General features: G+C 48.7%; 1 protein-coding gene across 1 annotated transcript in view; it reads left to right on the forward strand.

The window, feature by feature from the left end:
* LOC139186643 (sterile alpha motif domain-containing protein 1-like) overlaps positions 1 to 9,594 on the forward strand; it is a 67,912-nt gene extending 58,318 nt beyond the window's left edge. Inside the window, exons 2-3 of the mRNA XM_070801934.1 lie at positions 1,651 to 2,417; positions 4,142 to 9,594. Of these exons, the coding sequence (XP_070658035.1) occupies positions 1,651 to 2,417; positions 4,142 to 4,454 (1,080 nt within the window). The 3' untranslated portion in view covers positions 4,455 to 9,594. The remainder of the gene's footprint in view (positions 1 to 1,650; positions 2,418 to 4,141) is intronic.
* The last annotated feature ends 11,046 nt before the right edge of the window (positions 9,595 to 20,640 follow it).

The raw sequence follows: 20,640 nt of genomic DNA on the forward strand, positions 1-20,640 counted from the left end.
AAAAATATAGAAGGTAACTTTGGTAGGACTTGGTGATGCATTGGACTTGGGGATGAGGGATAAGGAGGGGCCTCTGGTTTTTAATGGTATAATAGGAAGAAGCCAGTGCCCGTTCCAGAGACCAAAGACAGAAATGCTGGGGATGCTGCAGGTTTGGAGTGGGGAGGGGATGAGCTAAGTTGGGTGAGCTGGGTTCAATTTGCCTGTAAGCCACCCAAGGGAGGATAGTGAGAGGATAGTCATAGGACCTGGTCCATCTTTACTGTCCCATTGCTCAGTCTTCCTCTCCTCCGAACAGGACTGTCAGCTCTATCAATTTTAAGGATCCATCTGGGCCAAGCCTTGAAGTCCTTACTCGGGATGGAAAGGTGACAAGGTTTTCTCCTTGCCTTCAAGAATCTCACAGATTAGGATAAAGATAGAAAAGGAAGCGTAATTTCCCATTCACTGCTTGGAGGGTGGGGAGGGGCTGTGGGAGTGGGGAAGGGGCCCTTAGTTCTGCCTAGAGCCAAAATCAGCTACCTACAGCCACTTATGGTTACCTGTGGGCCATGTGGGACTATCCAGCATCCCCAGAGGGTTCTTGCCTTCATTCCGTGGCTTAGGCAATTCCCTCTTCCTTGAGCACCCTTGTCCCCATTTCCTTCTGTATATACCCCACCCATCTTCAAAACCTGTTCCAAAGCCATTACCACCAAGAAGCCTTCCTTTCTCTTGCATTTGCAGTCAGCCTTCCCACTGTGCCTCCGGTTACACCCAATGCACGCAGTGTACATCTGATCAACACGTTCCTCACACGCAGCCATTGTAGCATGTTTGCTGCTGCTGCTGCTGCTGCTATGTCGCTTCAGTCGTGTCCGACTCTGTGCGACTCCAAAGACGGCAGCCCACCAGGCTCCCCCGTCCCTGGGATTCTCCAGGCAAGAACACTGGAGTGGGTTGCCATTTCCTTCTCCAATGCATGAAAGTGAAAAGTGAAAGTAAAGTCGTTCAGTCGTATCCGACTCTTAGCGACCCCATGGACTGCATCCTACCAGGCTCCTCTGTCCATGGGATTTTCCAGGCAAGAGTACTGGAGTGGGGTGCCATTGCTTTCTCCGTGTAGCATGGTTACTTGTGTCCAAATCTTCCTTCCCCACCAGCTGGAGAAATCCCAGGGCAGAAGTGTGATTCTTCTGCATCCTCAGAGCTGGGCACTGAGCCTTAGTCACAGTGTAGGCGGAGTTAAGGGGGCGTTTTCTTGAGTTGCTTGGAAACACTAGGGCATACTCAGTGTCGCCCATTAGTCCCTTCCTAGAACCATTGGAGAAGGAAATGGCAACCCACTCCAGTGTTCTTGCCTGGAGAATCCCAGCGACGGGGGAGCCTGGTGGGCTGCCGTCTATGGGGTCGCACATAGTCGGACACGAATGAAGCGACTTAGCAGCAGCAGTAGCAGCAGAACCAGTCCCCCTCACCCCCTACCCTCCAGTCTTCTGACACTCTCTCACTTGGGGGTTCTTTAACCTCTCAGGCCCTTCTCTCCTTCTCCACTCTTCGGCCCCCCAACCTTTATCTTCTTGCAGCTGCAGCATCAAGCTTATTTCAGCAAAGAAACAGACCTAAGCCTTATGAGAGCTATGAGAGACAAGGGCGCGGCTCCTTTAACAGTGGCCAGCGAGGGGGCGTGGCCTGCGGAGAACTGGCCCTAAAGGGGGCGCGGCTCCTTTAAGAAGCTGCCGGTCTGGTGAAAAGAGGGCCCTGAACAGCAAGAAAAGGCCGGGTTGCTTTCGAAGCTGTAGCACCGCCTGGAGAGCCCGGATTCCTCGAAGCTGGCGCCTTCGCCTTAATCCGGATGCGAGGTGTCGGGAGCGGCCGTTACATCAACCGCCAAGAGTGGGCCTTTCAGCTACTGTGGGGACGGTTACCCCGCCCCCGGCCCCTGTCTTGGAAAATACCGGGGCGCCCAGGTCCCCGCCCCCTTGCCCCGGCCCTCTGGGAGAGCCTCCTCCCGCCCGGCCCCAGACTTGCGGTCAGCCCCGCGTGCCGTTGTCTGCGGGGTGCGGGGCACCGGCTGGGGGTGGGCGCCCCGGGCTGCTAGGCCCCTACCCTCACCTGCTGCCGCCCGGACCCGCCCTAAGCGCACCTGGAATGACGGTTGGGTGGGGAGGACGCGGATTCTTTCCGGGAGAGCAACCGCCCGAGAACACCGCGGCCGTAGCCCCTTCCCAAAGCCGGAGCCGCAGACAAGGGTCCGAGGGCACCGAGACTCCCTGGCACGGCTTCCCAGGACCTTTGGGCGCGCAGGAACCCGACCCGACCGGCGAGTGGCGGGCAGATAGGGAGGCAGGCCGGCTAGAGGTTCAGGGCGTCTGCAGGGCCCCAGCGCGCAGACCCAACTGGCGCCTCGAACAGACGCTCTGGTTCCGGCACTACCGGTACTAACACGTGCCCGCCGCTGGGGGCCAAACCGTCAACGGCACGCTGCTCCCCTCCTCCAGGAGCGGCCCCCCGCCCCCCTCCGCCGCCATTCCGCCCGTTGCAGCTCATTGTTGACAGCGGTGACACCCAGACCTACGCATTTACCCAACCTTTCTGGCGAGACAGACATCCCCACGCGTGTACCTACACTCATCCACAGATGCCCTTATGCATCCAATATCACACACGCTCGCTCGCTCTCTCGCTCTTCCTGAGATTCAGCCGGGTGGAGCCACCAAACACCCAGACCAACGGCTGGATAGTGAGAGGCTCGGGCCGTAGCGCCCCCTGCCGAAAGCCCCCTTCCCGTGCTGCAGGCCCGGCCCAGGCATACTGGCTCCGCACCGCGGTGCGCCCAGGTGACTTTCTTAAAGTTACATCAGCTTCTTGAGGCTCTGTGCCACCGCGAGTCTTCCCGCGCGGCGGTGCTGCTCCTTGCTCCTCCTGAGCTTGTTGTGTTTTGGTTTCGGGGAGGCGGGGGCCAAGAGTTTGGTGAAAGTTTGGAGAGTGAAGAAGGCTTGGGAAACCTAGCCAAGTCCCTCCCCTCTCCCAGCAGCTCCCCTGGCCGCCCTGCCCACCCCTGCCACCCCTCCACCCCATTCTCATCCCCACCCCCGGCCGACTTCTCAGGCTCCTCCTCCCAGGGAATAAATTTACAAGTTGCTCCAAGCTTTCCAAGGACTGAGTCCCATGAACCCCTGGGAGTGGGCTCCGCAAAGGAGCCCCCTGCTCTGCCCCATCCTCGCTGCCCTCCAGCTGGGGCCCTTGGAGGAAGTAGATGTCCTCCCCTTGGGCTACGCTGGAATGAAGCCAGAAAGGCCTGGGACACTTGGGAGACTGGGGCTGGAGTTAGCCTGCCAGGCCCCGGCCTTCTGCACCTGCCTTCACCCTAGAGAGAAGTCTGAGCAAATTCCATCCCCTTTGGATCAGTGTCCCTGGGGACTGTGGGCACAGCTGGGTAAGGCCTGGGCCCTACTCCTTGGAACTGGAGGGCTTGGGGGTCCTTTCTCCACCGACCCTCTCACTGGTTTGGTCACACCTACACTGCCTCAGGTTCTATCCTTGGGTTGGGAAGATCCCCTGGAAGAGGGCATGGCAATCTGCTCTAGTATTCTTGCCTAGAGAATCCCATGGACAGAGGAGCCTGGTGGGCTACAGTCCATAGGGTCACAAAGAGTCAGACACTACTGAAATGACTTAGCACACACGGGGGTTGTTGTATTACAAGGGCTGCAGACACCAACCTGGGCCCTCTGTTCTCACCCTGGGGAGACATGCGGAGGTTCCAATCCTAGCTAAAGAAGACTTTGCCAAAGGGAGCTTTGCTGAGCCTCAGTTTCCTGTCCTACAAAATAAAACACCTTGCTCTGGGCTGCCTCTGAGCAGCAGAGGTTGGCAGTTGATGGGAAGGGGCTCCCACATTTGCTTGTCTTGAGGCCGCCAGCTTTCAAGGAGAAGGGCCAGTTAGTACTGGCCATCAGGGGACTGTTGTCGCCCCAGCATCTGCTCAGGAAGGGACCAGTCTCTTCTCTGCACCCTGAGTCTGTCCTCACTGTTGTCTGCCCAGGAAACCAGTTTTCTTTGTTCCCTGGGGATAGTCAGCCTCCAAGAAGCTGACTCACACATGCCAAAATCGAACAAGATCAGTTGACAAGTGAGATTCCTCTTTTCTAATTTACAGAGGCTCTGAGCAAGATAGCAGGTATCAGGCACAGACACTTCCTGCCAAGGAGCGCCAGTCCATTCCACCAGGCTTCTCCAGGGCCCAACCACTCAGAACTTACAACCTATTCACTTTAGAGGCTTGGTCAGAACCTGGAAGATTCGGAGACATTCTTCTCATCAACAAGATTATTTTTGTTTTTCCTTTGTCCCCAGCCTTGCAGGTTTGTGATTTGTATTCTATGAAGGAACTGCAGGTGTCTTGTGTGTGTCCTCTTCCTGAGCAATCTGTGGTTCCCATGGCCCCTGCCCTTGTGGATTTGTGTAGATGAATCTGTGTTTGGAGGCGAGTGACTGCGCACTGAAACAGCTCTGGGTCTCAGTGTGCATGTGTGCCCAACTCTGGGGACTGGGCCCCTGTGACCCAAGTCTCTCTCCCTCTGCCTCTCCTGCTGGGACATAAATTCTCTTTCTGGTTTCTCCCTCCCTCCCTCCCACTGGGGCTTGTCATAAAGGGCCACCACACAGGGAAGACAGGATAGAGGCTGCTGAAAGATCCTCCATGGAGTGGAGTGGGGACAAGGAAGCATAGGAGGGTGGGACAATGGCCTCCATTCCCCCTGAAGGAGTAGACTGGGGCTGGGGGCCCCTGAGAAGAGAGCACTGAGTGTCGGTGAAGCTTCTGGAACCAACATGGCCACCCCACTCTAAGGACTCCACGTGAAGTGGGGGGTGGGGAGTGGGCTGAGATTGGATGAAGCGAGGGGAGGAGTGCTCAGGACTCAGTCCTGAGTCAGGGAGAAGGTATATTTGGGATGAATCCCAGGACAAGAAGACAGTCTTCACACTTTTAACCCATGGGGTGGGAGAAATATATTTTCCCTGGGGGTTTGGAAAAGTTGGAGATTTTGCCCACATGGGTTTTGCTAGACTGATGGCATCACACAAAGTACATTTGCATACATACAGAGACTTATATATCTGTGCATTTTACCCATTTTGATCTAGAAAGGGCTTCAAGCAGATGCACAATGAGGTGAATCCTGAGGAAAAGCTTAGGAGAAAAATTCTGTTTTGAAAAATCGCCTGTCTCCGCGAATCAGAGACCAAAGCAGCTGTTTTCCTCCAACCAGAATAAGGCCCCAAGGGAGGCAGGATTGGGCCTAGCTCAGGTCAGAGCCGAGATGGATTCACCCCCACCGTGAGCTCCCCACCCTCGACCGCTGGCCCACAGGATGGGAAGGGCATGGCCAGCCTGAGCCATCGTGGGGAGAAGTGGGGGATCAGGCCAGAGGACAGAGGGGAGGACCGATGGGGTCAGCCATCTGGCTGGCTGGCTTCTTCCTGGGCAGGGCAGCAAGAGGACAGGCAGCGGCCGGGCCCCACCCACTGTGGTCTAAGGCGTGTCTCAGGAGCCTCCCAGTGCAGTGCTATTTCCTGGGAGGGCTGGGTCCACGTCAGATCCCCCTGGTGCTGACTGGTTTCACTTGTCATCATCAGCCCGAAGAAACAAGGCCTCTGTCGGGTGGCACAGAGCGTGCTTAGGTGTGTGTCTGGTGGGATGAGGGATCAGGCCAGATGTGGGCCACTTCTGGAAGGAACTGTAGGAGCTGGTGGCACTGGGCAGTTGGTGGAGGGGTGCTGGGAGACCCTGCGAAGAAGTAGGGGAAGGGTGGACATTGCTTTGAGTTACAGCCTGGCCTGATCAGGCTTGAAGCCCCAGCCTCAGGAGCTTCAGAAACCCACCTGGGCTCTGCTCTCAGAATCTTCCTCCCTTGAATGCCTAGTGGTCAGTGCCTAGCACCTTCCCTATCCTGTCCCAGTGCAAGGGAGGGATCTAGGTTGGTTCCAGAAACAAGAGCTGCCTCTGGGGCTCCGTGTGCCCTTCAGGCCATCCTGCTGTGCTTACTCTGGCGCTGGTCCAGGGGGCAGCATGAGCCAATTACAGGAATCAGAGCAGGGGCCCAGCCTGGATCTCAGCAGCTGCAGGTAAAATTAGAAGGAGAGATTGGAAACAATGACTTTGGCCTGTCTGGGGTACAGCCTTGATGTCCAGAGCATTCAGTGTTCAGATTTCTAAATACCTTAGCGCTCTCAAAATCCAGGATTCCCAATGCCAAGGGTGCCAGAGCTCTGAACACCACAGTGAACCCGAAAACTAGAGTTCCCAGCACCCAGAGGCCCTAAATGCCCAGAGCCCCTCATGTCTAGATCTCTGGGGTTCCTAACATCCACTGCTCTGAGTGCCAATTCACTGGGAAGGAATCTGGAGTGGGGGGAGTGGCGGCCCTGTTGACCCAGTTCCCTTCAGTGACTGGCACTGCCTGAGGAGTGGCCATCACAGAAGCTGGGCCAGGGGTGGTGCTGGAAGCAGCAGCAATGCTTCCCTGATGCTCTCATCCTGTCCTGAAGTGGGATGAAGACTGATGCCCTTTCCTCCAGTCCCTCCCCACCCCCGGTCACATGACCTGTGTGAGTGAATGTCCACTAACTCACACGTATGAATGTACATCTGCTCTGTGCTGGGCGCTGTGCTGATTTCTAGGAACTCAGCCCTGAGAGGAGAGGAACTCCTGCTTTCCTGTATTGGAACCTGACCCTATGTCATGTGCTGGGGTGAGACAGCATGTTTCTGAGGCCCACGTGTAGTCAAGGGCTTGGCTGTGGATGTCAGGCTGTGAGCACAGACAGTCAGCAAGTTGACGTGTCTAACAGAGCGGATCTGACTATGTCTCTCCATCAGGCCGTCTCTGCCTCACTGCTTTCTTAACGGGTGGAGGTAAGGCCCCTATTCCACCGGATCGGGCCTCCCTGTGAGGAGCAGGAGGCTAGTCCTGGGCTAGAGGCTGACACCCAGAGCCATCCTGTTGAGGGATGAGGGATGAGGGATTCCTCCCACTGCCCCTGCCCACGCTGAACCCAGAGCCTCCTTGGATTGGGAGAAGTGGCTATAAGTGAAGCAGCCAACACCAAAAATGGCCATCCACCCTGGAGAGAATCCTGAGACACCACCCCCTCCTCCCATCCAGCCCACCCAGCTTGCCGACCTGGAGACTGGATAAGGCTCCTGTCTGACTCTGCTTCCCCGGGTCCTGTCTGAGTAATCCTTTCAGACTGGGAGAAGGAACAAAGCCATGATGTGCCTACCAATGGACATCACAGGGAGCTGTGACATGATGGGGAGTGATACCAAGCGGGTGGTATCTGGCGGCCTGAGTGGGTGGGTCTCCATCAGCTGGCAGCACCCCACAACTCCCAGCAGCTGAAGATGGCGACACTGGATAAGGTTTACTGGAGGGCCCTGCCTTACCAGTCTCCCCCACATGCCTTATAGCCTCTTACCCCTGGGCTAGCTCAGAGAGCAGGCTGGGAGCAGGCTGGAAGAGGGGAAAGGGTCAGCTGTGGCTGGCTGAGCTCCAAGGCAGCCAGCCATGGTCAGGGAGCCCTGGCAGAGCCCCAGAAAGGAGGTGGGAGGGGTCCCCAAGACAGCCATGGCTGCCTGCATTCTTATCCCAGGACTTCCACTTGATAGCCAGGTAAACAGGAACCTCGCTTTCCTCAGTATTCCTCAACAGAAGACTCTCAGTACTGGCTACCAATCACAGTACTGCTATGGGGATTAAACAGGGTGAAGTAGGCACAGAAGAGGGCCTGGTACCTAGTAAGTGCTCATCCTCCTTCCTAGGGAAGGCCAGGATCCTATAAGGGGTCCACCTGGCCCAGGAGCAGCTCCCAGTTGGCCTGAGCCTTGCAGGGGTTTCCAGAATCTGTGCAGCCCCATCCCCACCCCATCCCCGTCTGCACTTGACTCCAGACTCCCCAGGAATCCTGGACTTCCTGGAAGAGTTTCTTCCAGCGCCCCGCACTGATTTCTTGGAGCCCTAGTACCCACTGGTGACAAAATCCATCCATGGCAGTTACAGCCTATCCTTAGGGCACATCTATCCAGACAAAGTGCTGTCTTTATGCCTTCCTCACATCATGTTTCCAAGAAGGAACTATCCCCATGTTCTAGAACTAGGGCTCAGGCAGGGTAAATAATTTGCCCAAGGGGAAAGAACTAACAAGTGGTAGAACCTGAGCCTAAACACAGGTTGGCCAGTCTCCAAAACCTATGCTCTCACCCTGCGAACCATATACACACACGGTCATGTGGTGACCCAGTCAAAGTTTTATGTGCCGTACTGATAATTGGAATGCAGGGATGCTTGGGTGTGCGCTCACTGAAATTCTTCAGCTGTGAGTACAAAATCATGTGACTTGGTTTTGAGCACAGTGAGGTTGGGTGTTTGACTATGGAGACGTTTTGCGTGGCTGTATGATTGTATTGTGTGAGTATAACCATAGTTAGACTGGTCATTTGTGTTGTGTGAAACTAGCCATGGCAAAGCGCAGCTCTGTGTGTGTGTGTGTGACTGTTGTGGAGGGGTGTGTGGCTAGCTAGCGAGATTGTGGGGAAGTGGCGGAGGGCCCTGGGTTCCCAGCACCCCTTGCCTTTGTGGTCCCAGAACTGTGTGTGCTCACCATGACACGCTTGATGGGTGGCTCCACGTGCCTGATACACTCCCTTGGGCCTCCCAGGTCTTAATCCTCCCCTCACCCCCACTTTCTTTGGAGGAAGTAAGGCAAATAGTGCTGGCAATGGAATTGGCTTTCAGTTTTTCCATAGGATATTTGTGAGAGCATTTTATGAACCTTTGATGACTCCATTAAAAAATCATTTAAAAAAGAAAATATAAATAGAGCTATTCTAATTCTTTCATTTGAATTCAAGTGTCAGCTCTTATTCGATCTCCAGGTATGTTCACAGATCCCTGGGGGTCTCCAAGACCCTTCCAGGGGATCTACAAGGCAAAAATGATGTTCATAATACTACTGAATTGTTCTTTGCCATTTTCACTTGGTTGATATTTGCACTGATGACACAGAGCAGCAGCGGGTAGAACTGCTGGCACCCAAATAGGAACCAAGGCGTGGCTCGCAACTGCACCAGCAGTCTCAGTCTCTCTCTTTTTGTCTGTCACTGTGCCAGCTCAGCACCAAAAAAGAAGAAAAGGCCGATTTTGCTGTTGATAAAGCAACAAAATTATAAATTTTATTAAATCTCGAGTACATCTTTTCAACATTTCATGTGACAAAGGGGAAGTGTGCATATAGAAGTATGACAGTTATCTCCAAGAAAAGCACTCAAAACGACTGAGTTGTGCGCCGAGGGTCACTTTTCTCACCGACTGGCTTCTTTCACTTAAAAGAGCACATGACAAAATAGTTACTCGGACTTGAGTTTTTGGCATGATTTTCTCAAGTGAATGAAGTGAGCCTGTCACTTCAAGGGAAAAAAACTATTGGTGTTGTGGCCACTGATACAATTAGAGCTTTCAAGTGAAAATTAGAGTTTGGAAAACTTCCATCTGCTACCATGAGTTTGAAAGCGTCCCAAGTTTCATGAGATTGGTAATGACATTAATGAATGTACAGGCTTTTTTGTTTGTTTGGATTTTTGTTTTGTTGGTTGGTTGGTTGTTGGTTATTGTCTATGTGAGATGTGTCAACATTTGGAAGATCTGATAACTAACTCAGTGAACCAATATTTTCCGAATGACCAGGGTACGAGTTCCAGAAACACGCATGGATAAAAGAACCATTCAAAAGCAAGACAGACCAATGGATTTTAATAGAGTATAATCGGTTCACTGATATAGTTTCAGATTCCACACTTAAACATCACTAACATTTAAGAAATGACACCTGTCGAGTTTTGGTGTAGTACCAAAGAGGAATAGCCACAGCAAGCTAAAAGACTATAGTTGTTGTTCTTTAGTGGCTCAGTCGTGTCCCACTCTTTTGTGAACTTTTTTCAACTGTAGCCCTCTAGGCTCCTCTGTCCATGGGATTCTCCAGGCAGGAATACTGAAGTGGGTTGCCATTTCCTTCTCCAGGGGATCTTCCCCACCCAGGGATCAAACCAGTGTCTTCTACATTGGCAGGTGGATTCTTTACTGCTAAGCCACCTGGAGGCCCAGAAAGACTATTAACTTCTCTCTTTTCCAACTACATATATTGTGAGACTGAGTTTCGTTCACATCTTGCAACCAAAACTATTTATTGCAACCGATTGAATACAAAAGCAGGTATGAGAATCAGTATGAATCAATATGAATATCAACAGATAAAACTCAAAAATGTTGGTGTCCTCAATATTTTAAAAATGTTTTATTTTATATTGAAGTATAGCCAATTAACAATGTTGTGATAGTTTTCAGGTGGACAGGAAAGGGACTCAACCATAGATATACATATATCCATTCTCCCCCAAACTCCCCTCCAGTCCAGGCTGCCACATAACACTAAGCAGATTTCCCTGTGCTATACAGTGAAAGAAAGTGTTAAGTAATCACTTAGTTGTGTCCAGCTCTTTGCGACCCAGGGGACTGTAGCCCTCCAGGTTTCTAGTCCTTGGGATTCTGTAGGCAAGAATACTGAAGTGGGTTCCCATGCCCCTCCTCCAGGGGATCTTTCAGACCCAGGGACTGAACCTGGGTTTCTTCCATTGCAGGCAGATTCTTTACCATCTGAGCCATGCACTTTTAAGGTGGTCCTCAAATTGAGTGAAGGTCCTCAATTACTTTTAAGTGTAAAGGTTCCTAAGATGAAAAAGTTTGAGAACCACTGAATTCGAGTTTTACTTTAAAAAGGACAAAACTGTGTAAAAACTTGCTAAGAAACTAGATCTAATTTGTCCCTATAATAATGGTTATGTAAAACAATAGAGGCAATAGTTAATGCTACAATGGCTATCACATTGCAATATATAGATGTATCAAATTAATATGTAGTCCCCTTAAATGTACACAGTGTTATATGTTAATTATATCTTTTTTTTAAAGGGGATTTTATTTTTTCTTGTCATTATTAATGTATAAGAGAATAAGCTTCTTTTACTGCTTCCATCACAAAGCAAAGAAGTCACAGATTTTCAGCATTTTCATGGTGTGCCTGCTGGCATTGTCTCTCCCTTGTGGAATGTTCACCTTGTCACCTTCTCCCTGTACAGCCTGGTCTTCCTCCATGGGAAGAAAATTGATCCCTCAGTAGCTCCTGCCTCCAGGAGCGCTGACATTGGCCAGTTTTCTGGCTGGGCTGTCTGTAATTACGGACGCTCCTTCTCATCCCGTCTCTCCTGTTTCTAAACACCCTTTTAAAAAAGCGATTATTTGTTAAGGACTGTGTTAACTTTATATTTCTTTTCTCATTTAATCCTCACAATGATTCTACAGGCTAGAAACTATGATTCTCCTTTTAGAGGTAAGAAAACTCAACCTCAGAAAGCTTAGGAGAACCCTCTAGGAATGGAAATGACTTGAAAGCCCTTTTAATTCATACATTCATAAAGTTGCCCAGCTGAATTTTGGTACTTCAACAATTGTTCTTAGTAATAAATTACCACTGAAGGGAGACATGAGCACAGACATGAGCACCCGAGCCCTGAGGATGTTTGGGTCCTGGCCCGTGAGACCCCCCATGCTGAGAGCATGTCTGAGCCCTGCTGATGATGTCTTGCCTGGACTGTTTCCAGAAACTTTATGCCGAGCCTTCACCCCCACCTCACCCCCACATTCTCTGCAATGGCCACTCTGAGCCCTTACATGGGGCAACATGCTTGAGCTCCTCACTGCATCCTGTATACCTGGGCCCTGTGATCCACCATCACACCAGAACCTCACTCCTGAAGTTGAGATCTGGGTGGGTTCAGACTCCAGGATGGCACCTTTTAGGCAGCAGCAGCAGAAGTGGGGGCTGGAGGGTGAGGGGAGTGGGTAGAGATGGAGTGTGAGCCGAGAGAAGCAAGCATGGAGAGGAACCTTGGGCTGTCGGCCCCCAGCCACAGCCAGGAATGTTCCCAGACAGTGCTGACCTCTCACCCCAGCCCTCTTCAGCTCAGGATCCATAGCCCCCACCACTCCCACTTCAAGGACCAGCAGCCACCTCTGGAGCAACTGGCCATCACCATAGCAACCAGGCCAGACAGGATGGGAGTGTGGTGGGGCTGCTTTAAAGACTTATATTGCTTCTAAACATAGGCCTGTTCCCCTCATCATGGTCATGTTCAGGGGCCCTGAGGACTGGGAGATCCAGACCAGCAGGGACCATCCGCTCCCTCCGTGCCTCTCAACTCAGGGAAAGAAGTTTCTGTGTTCTCAGCCAGGTCCTTGCCAACACACTCCAAGGGGAAATTCAGGCTCTCTGTCCAGGCCCGCCCCACCCCAGCACTCTGGATGCTGGTGAACATCGGGCATTCTGGTGGCAGAGTGGGAAGGGAGGCAGGGAGGGGCTGACCCCTTGCCTCTGCCCCTCTGGGCTGAGCCGTATTACGGACAGGACCTTGTCAACTGAGTGGCTGATGGGAGGAGTAGAGGAGTGACTGTGCGAGGTGGGGGCTGCTCAGGGCTCAGTGACCTAGACAGAGGCCTTGTGCAGCCGATGAGCTGTCACGCTGGGTCTAAGCTCCTTACCTCGGAACTCGAGCCTCTCCACCCCTAAGGCTAATCCAGAGGTGAGCACGGGAGGACCTTGATAGGTCTCCAGTGACCCATGTAGCCTAACCAGCTGTGGCCCCATGGGGGTCAGGCTTCTCTCCAGCCCTCTCTGTGAATCTCTCTGCTTCTGGGACTCCTCTGCCCGCCTTGCCTTGTGTGGTGCCTCTATGCTTTGGTCTCCCCGACTCCACATGTATTTCGTGCCTTGTCTTTGTGAAGAGCCCTGTGGCCCCGACTCCCTGAAACCCTGGTGGGTTGACAGAGGGGCACGGACACCACTAGGAAATGGGCTACACAGACCTCAGTGACAGGGCCGTGGGTGACAGCAAGTCTTTGGAGACACAGACTGGTAGGTGATGTGAGGTCTTAGACGGCACAGGGTCTCGGTGGCAACGCATTGCGGGTGGCCCAGGTTTGAGGGACGTTGGGCTGTTCGTACTTGGCACACAGATTGGGTGACTCTGAGTTTGTGGCTAACACAGGATCTGGTGACTCAGAGCAATTTAAAATGTGTTCTTGGGCGGCCGGAGCGACAGCAGTGGTTCTTGACTAGGGCAGTTTGTCCCTCCCCTCCAGGGACGTTCGGCTGTGTGTGGAGATGCGTTCGGTCGTCTCATCTGAGGGGAAGCTGTGCTATTAGCGCGTAGCGTGCAGAGCCAGGATGTTGCTCCACAGGCCACATCACAGGCCCGTCCCACACAAGGACCTAAATGTGGGGCCGACTCTGAAACCCGACTGCCAGGCTGAAATCCTAGCTCCTGCCTTCTGTGACTCTGGGTGAATCTTCTTATGTCTAACGTGGAGTACGCAGGCAGTACCCTTCTGGAGTGCTGGGATTGCTGAGCTGACTCTTGTCAAGTGTTTGGAATTGGGCCTGGCACAGAATAGGTATCGTTTTTTTGACTCAGGCCTGGAGAGAACAAGGGTAGGTTTAAATTCAGTGACTCAAACGTTCTCTCCCTTTCTTATTACAGTTTCTACTTCAGACAGCCTTCTTCCATCAGGAAACCACGTGGCCAAAAGCGCTCCTGTCTTATAGTTACCAACCAGGGTTCTTGGCCTTCCTTGTGAGTCAGTCCCTAAGTCGTGTCTGACTCTTCAACCCCATGGATTGCAGCACACCAGGCTTCTGCACACGTATCCTTCACTATCTCCGCAGTGTGCTCACATCCAACTCACATCCATTGAGTTGGCGACGCCATCCAACCATCTCATCCTCCGATGTCCCCTCCTCCTGCCCTCAGTCTCCTGCCCTCTTCAGGATCTTATTCAATGAGTCGGCCCTTCACATCAGTTAGCCAAAGTACTGGCCTTCCTTACTCAATAAAAAATAAGAGGCCAGACAAGAAATTCACACAAGGACTTTACTGGGGCTTCTACCGCAGCAAGGGGACACGAAAACAAATAAGTTTCGCTTGCTGGCTCCCTGAGCAGGGAGGGCAAGGTGGTTCCGTATATGGGGTGAACTTAGGGCTCTGTCCAGGGGTTGGGCCAGAGGGGTGGCTTGGGTGGTTTGCCCACCCCGAGTTGGTATTGAGTGCAGGTGGCATGTGGAATACCCTGCTTTTGTTCCTGACCCCCGCTTTTGTTCCCAGCTCTTTAGAAGTGGCAGTTGGGTTTCTGGCCTTTTTAATATCTTGTCCATAATTTGCCCTAACTGCATGTGCACACTTATTTCTCATGCCTTATGGTTTCTTTGTATTTTTGTTGCTCCAGGAATGTTTGTCCAGATGTGAGCATTGCAGCCAAGGGTCCCAGGTCCCAGCTCTCAGACGGTCTTTTCATATCATGCAGATGTATTCCTCTTTTCTGAGGAAAAGAGACAAATATCTATAAATCCCTAAGAAATGGCTCTGATTGGCTAAGCCTGGGTCACTTGACCACCCACGTTTTGCAGAATACCTCGTAAATAGACTAACTCTTCTATTCTCCATGAAGACTTCCCTGGTGCCTCAGCAGTAAAGTATCTGCCTACAATTCAGGAGACCAAGTTTCAATCCTTGGGTTAGCAAAATCACCTGGAGAAGGAAATGGCAACCCACTCCAGTACTCTTGCCTGGGAAATCCCATGGACAGAGGAGCCTGGAGGACTATAGTCCATAGAGTCTCAAACAGTCAGCTACAACTTAGCAACTAAAGAACAACAATGACAAATTTTTCATGACAACTCTCTGGAGTAGAACTCTTACTTTCCTCTTTTAATAGCTAAGAAAACTGATGCCCAGAGGTTCAGTAACTTGCAAATCCAAGATGGGATCAAGGCAGTCTGGTTTAAAAAGATGCACCCTTCCTTCACTGCCACCATCTTGAATGTTTATATTTAGATATATCAGGTTTTATTTTTAAATGTGCAAAAAGAAGCAACATTGTATATGTTCATAAGATGCATTCACAGAAGCATTTTCATTACAAAGAGTTGCTCATTTTTCTTTTTCTAAGATAAAGCAATTGCATTAACCATTAGTCATCTGGTTTCTTGAGTGGGCTAATGAGAGAATGGTTGTGATTTTCTTGGTGAGAGAAAACAATAAGAGCTGGTCCTGGGGTGAAGGGTGGGGTAGGAGGGAGGAAGGGACCTTGGTGATGAGCAGAACTAAGCCTAGAGAGAATCTAGACTTGTCCTTGTCCTGAGCTAGGACTGCCATGGTTGACAAATTCTTTGTTTGGATGATGACCCACGACGGGACTCAACCTTTCAACTTTCCCTGAAGCATTGATAGGGATACAGCACAGTCAAATCAATAATTCACTAATAATACATCTGCTGTCAGTTGCACACATCTTGAGGGAAAGAATGCCTGCATTGTGAGATTTATCTTGCCCTAGGGCCAAGGGTGCGAGACAAGGGGCATAGATAGACAGGTGTGCTACTTACATCCTTATTCATATCACCTAATGCTTCTTAGGTGCTCAGTATAAGGAATAAGCAGATGAAAACATGTGAGTGGGTTGAACAGGAGGAGGAAGTTTCCCTTGGGGAATTTGGCATCAGAGGTGGGGTTACAGTGCTCTCTAGTGGACACTTTGTGAATTTACACAATATCAGACGATGAGGCAAGTTGGTTTTTGTTTTTGTTTTAACCAAGGGGTTCCCTCTTCAGAGTGTTTGGGAAGCAAGCCCATAAGAAACACTGTGTGTGTGTGTGTGTGTGTGTGTGTGTGTGTGCGCGCGTGTTGGGAGCTATGCAGCTTTGCCTAACTTCACCATGCAGAAATCAGGAAATGATTAGAGAAGAAAGCTGTGCGAGTAGTTGATGGCAATAACCCAAAGATTTTATTTAAAATGTGAGAAAACCCAAGGCTGTGGAGATAGGAACTTCTCCCCTCGCTTGACATGGACTAAGGTGATTTAAATAAGGCACAGCCAGTAACTTTCCAAGCAGACCTGGATGACTGCCTGGCTGATTCTAGATGTTAGTTAAACTGAGAAATACTCTAATTCCGCTGATTCCCCTGATTCACCCGGAACAAGAAATAAAAAGTGCTTTGCCATTATTTAAAAAAAAAACAAAACAAAGCAAAAGAAGAGAAGGACCAAGAGATAGTATGCCCACAGTAAACAAAAGTACATTTTTTTTTCAGGATGAGAAAATAGAAGGGTTTGGGGGGAAGGGCATGTAAGAGGAGATGAGTTAGAGATTTCATCTTAATGGTGAATATTTTTGTCTTTAAATATGTGTTTAACTTTTTCTCCTTCTGAGAGGGTAGCACACTCTGTTTCCAGCCAGAAACTGTCTTTGATCCAATTGGATTTAGAGCTCTTTGGTTAAAAATTAGTATCTGGGGATTTAGAAAATATTTTGTTTGCTTGAATGGCTTCTCTTAAGTTTGTAAATGAATTGTTCTACTATGAGCCTAAATTGCTCTTGGCAAAACTGTCTTTATGTGTTTAACTGGCCAAGGTAAAATTTGTTTCATTTATGAACACAGTAAGATGAATTAAGAGACATTGAAAAAGCTGAGTTATTCTGATAATGATGTTAAGATGTTTTTGGTTTTGTGTGTGCAAATAATCGATTAGTTTAATAAAATTTAATTGAAATTGCTCATTAATGCACCATTATAACTTGAACACATCTGTGCAAATATAACTGTTTTAGTCTCTTCAGGTCATAACAAAATACCATACACAGAGAGGTTCAAACTTCAGGCATTTATTTCTAACATCTCTGGAGGCTGGGACATCCAAGATCAAGGTGCTGGCAGATTCAGTTCTTGGTGAGAGCCTTCTTCCTGGCTTCCTGGCTTGCAGAAAGTTACCTTTTTGCTGTGCATACACATGGTGGGGAGGGACGAAGGGAGAGAGAGAGGGAGAGAACGATGGAGAGAGAAAGTTTTTGGTTTCTTCTCATAAAACACTAATCCCATTATGGGGGCCTCACCTCATGATCTCATCTAAACCCACGCACGTACCTCCCCCAAGTCCCACCTCACAATATAACAGAGAACAAACCTGACTCCATATTGGAGCTCTTGCTTTAGCTCGAACCTGTGTGCTCTGTTTCCTGTGCCTACTCCTGCTGGCTCTGCACCCTGGAAAGGAATGCTGCCTACAGCCTGAAACACACACCATAGCTCCTTTCCAGGGCTCTGACTCCCAGGCTGGACTATTGAAGATATCACAATTTACATTCATATGGAGATAATTTTTCTCTTTTGGAGATTTATAGGAATATGGTGATGAGACCTAGAGTGGACAAGACCAAAGGATATCACATTCCCTCTGGGGTCTGGTCAGCACCAAGAAGTTTGCAACAACCAGCCACATCCCCTACCCTTTCAGTATAAAAGAAGCCTGAATTCTAACTCGGGTAAGATGGTTCTTTGGGATACTTGTCATATGGTGAGCAGTATGAGCTTAGACTCGGTAACAATATTATCATATTAGGGGTTAGGGTTTCAGCACAGAAATTTTAACACATAAACACTGAACTGAACTGAACATAAATTTGGGAGAACACAAACATTCAGTCCATACACGAACCATCCAGGAAAGATACTCCTGATCACTACCTTCTCTGTCCTTCCCAAAGCAACCATTACCCTGACTGCTGATCCCCCACAGTAGATTTGCTTGGTTTTGAACTTTTTATAGTTAGAATTATACAGTATATATGCTTCTGTGTGTGTGAGATTCATTCATGTTGTTAGGTGTAAAAGCAGCTTATTTGTTTCTATTGCTGTATAGTATTCCATTGCATGAATACGCAACTATTTATTCATTCTAGTTTTTCAGTTTTTGATGACCAGAAAATATAAATATTTTGGTACACATACCTAGGGTTTGGATTGCTGTTCCCCAGCATTTGCATACATTCAACTTTTACAGATATCATCAAATGGTTTTATAAAATGGTTGTAGCAATTTACACTCCTACCAACAAATTGTGAGAGTCAGCCATGGTAAAAGTATTTATCCCACAGAAATTGGCAACTTCTACAAATCACACTTTCTTTCCTAGTGAGCCAGTTGTTAAATAGTTACCAGGACACCACAGCCAATACACACTGTCACAAAAACTTCATATGTTTTTCAATTCTTGGTATTATCAGTCCTTTTCTCCCCTCAAAAGAAATAATAGAAGATATTTTAGTTCAAAATTTTAATTGAATGTATTTTAACTAATATAAGACAGAATTTAGAGGTATTATTTTTATTTTATTAAGATAAAAACTAATATAACATTGTAATCATCTACTCTCTAATAAATTTTTTAAAAGATCAGATATACAAGCAATCAGATATCTTTTACTTTCTATACACATATACCCCTCAAGTTTAAAAATGATAAACTTATTTTTCAGTCTTTTCAAAATCATACATACTTTTATGAAAAATTAAGTTTTATTGACTCAACTAGGGTTTTCTTTTGCTCTGCAGCATGCAGGATTTTCATTCCCCAGTCAGGGGTTGAACCCGAAGCCCCCTGCATTGGGAATGCAGAGTCTTAACCACTGGACTGCCAGGGAAGTCCCAAAACCATACATCTTAAAGTCAAGGATGAGGAAAAGCCAGGATAACCTTACATTGTTGGTGCATCTCAAATCTGTCAGAATGTCTATCATCAAAAAAGAACATAAATAAAAAATGTTGGCGAAGATATGGAGAAGAGAGAATCCTTGTACACTGTTGATGAGAATGTAAATTGGTACAGTCACTGGGGAACACAGTATGAAGATTTCTCAAACAACTAAAAGTGGAACTTCCACATGAACCAGGAATTCCTCTCCTTGGTGTATATCCCGCCAAAAATCAACACTAATTTAAAAAGATACATACATCCCAATGTTCATAGCAGCATTATTTATAATTGCAAAGATGTGGAAGCAATGTAAGTATCAACACATGAACGGGTACAAAAAATACAACTTTATAGATGTGGTATATACCACATCTCAGCCACAAAAAAGTATGAAATTTTGCCTTTTGCAGCAACATAGATGGACTTGGAAGGCATTATGCAAGTGAAATAAGTCAGACAGAGAAGGGCAAATATTGTATGATAGCACTTATAGGCGGGATCTAAAAAAATACAACGAACTAGTGAACATAACAGAAAAGAAGCAGACTCGCAGATACAGAGAACAAACTAGTTGCCAGTAACACTGACTGTAAGAGAGAAGGAAAAGAACAATTCATACACCCATCGACCACAGAATGGATAGTTTGTGGTGTAGTCACACATGGAATACCACACAGCAGTAAAAAGGAAAATGATATTCCTTTTTGTGCCACAACATGGCTAATCTTCATAATTATAATTTTGAGTGGAAACGCAAGTGTCAAAAGACTACTTTTTTCACTAAGATCAAAAGCAAATAAAAAAACCAATAGCTTATTTAGGCATCAACATATGTGATAAAACCCTCAGATAATTGTGACCTCCTAGGGGAGGCATGAGTATTGGATGGAAGAGGAGTGCGTGGTAGACCTAAGTTACTGATAATAGTTTAGCTCTTGGGATGAGTACCAAACTCATGGGTTCTCATTATATTATTTTAAAAAATGAAATCAAGAAATGAATAGTCCTCACCATATCATCCTTTACTACTAACAGGATCTTCATTGCATTCAAACTCAACCAGAGAGGATGACCAATCTCACCCCTAAGGATGCCAGACTCTCAGTCCCTTGAGCGTTTATTGCTGCAACTATTTTTGGTGTGAATCACTGTATTGGTCAAAGTGCTTTGTGCAAACTACAGAATCTAATACTCAGTTTAAAAGAAAGGGATGCATTACAAGGTACTAGGTACTGTGTGGGCTTCCCTGATAGCTCAGTTGGTAAAGAATCCACCTGCAATGCAGGAGACCCCAGTTCGATTTCTGGGTGGGGAAGATCCACTGGAGAAGGAATAGACTACCCCTTCCAGTATTCTTGAGCTTCCCTCGTGGTTCAGCTGTTAAAGAATCTGCTTGCAATGTGGGAGACCTGGGCTGGACCCCTGGGTTGGGAAGATTCCCTGGAGAAGGGAAAGGCTACCCACTCCAGTATTCTGGCCTAGAGAATTCCATGGACTATACAGTCCGTGGGATCGCAGAGTCGGACCCAACTGAGTGACTCACTCACTCACTCACTCAGGTACTGGGTAAAGCTGAATTTTTGAGGCAATAAATTGTGGCTGATGCTAATTATGAATAACAAGAGGCTGTCATAGGGTGGGGTCCCTAGAACAGAGTCTGCAATGGAGATTTTTTTAATATTTATATTTTTATTACTATGTGTTGCTGTGCTGGGCCTTTGCTGCTATGCGTGGGCTTTCTGTAGTCGCAGAGAGTGGGGGCTGCTCCCTAGTTGCGGTGTGCAGGCTTATCATTGCAGTGGCTTCTCTTGTCGTGGAGAACGGGCTCTAGGGTGCGTGGGCATCAGTTGTTGCTGCGCGTGGGCTCAGTAATTGGCTCAGCTTGTAGGCTTCAGAGAATAGGCTCAATAGTTGTGGCCCCGAGGCATTTGGAATCTTACTGGACCAGGGACTGAAGA

Source organism: Bos indicus, chromosome 13, assembly GCF_029378745.1.
Source record: "Bos indicus isolate NIAB-ARS_2022 breed Sahiwal x Tharparkar chromosome 13, NIAB-ARS_B.indTharparkar_mat_pri_1.0, whole genome shotgun sequence".
In the NCBI taxonomy this organism is placed as follows: Eukaryota; Metazoa; Chordata; class Mammalia; order Artiodactyla; family Bovidae; genus Bos; species Bos indicus.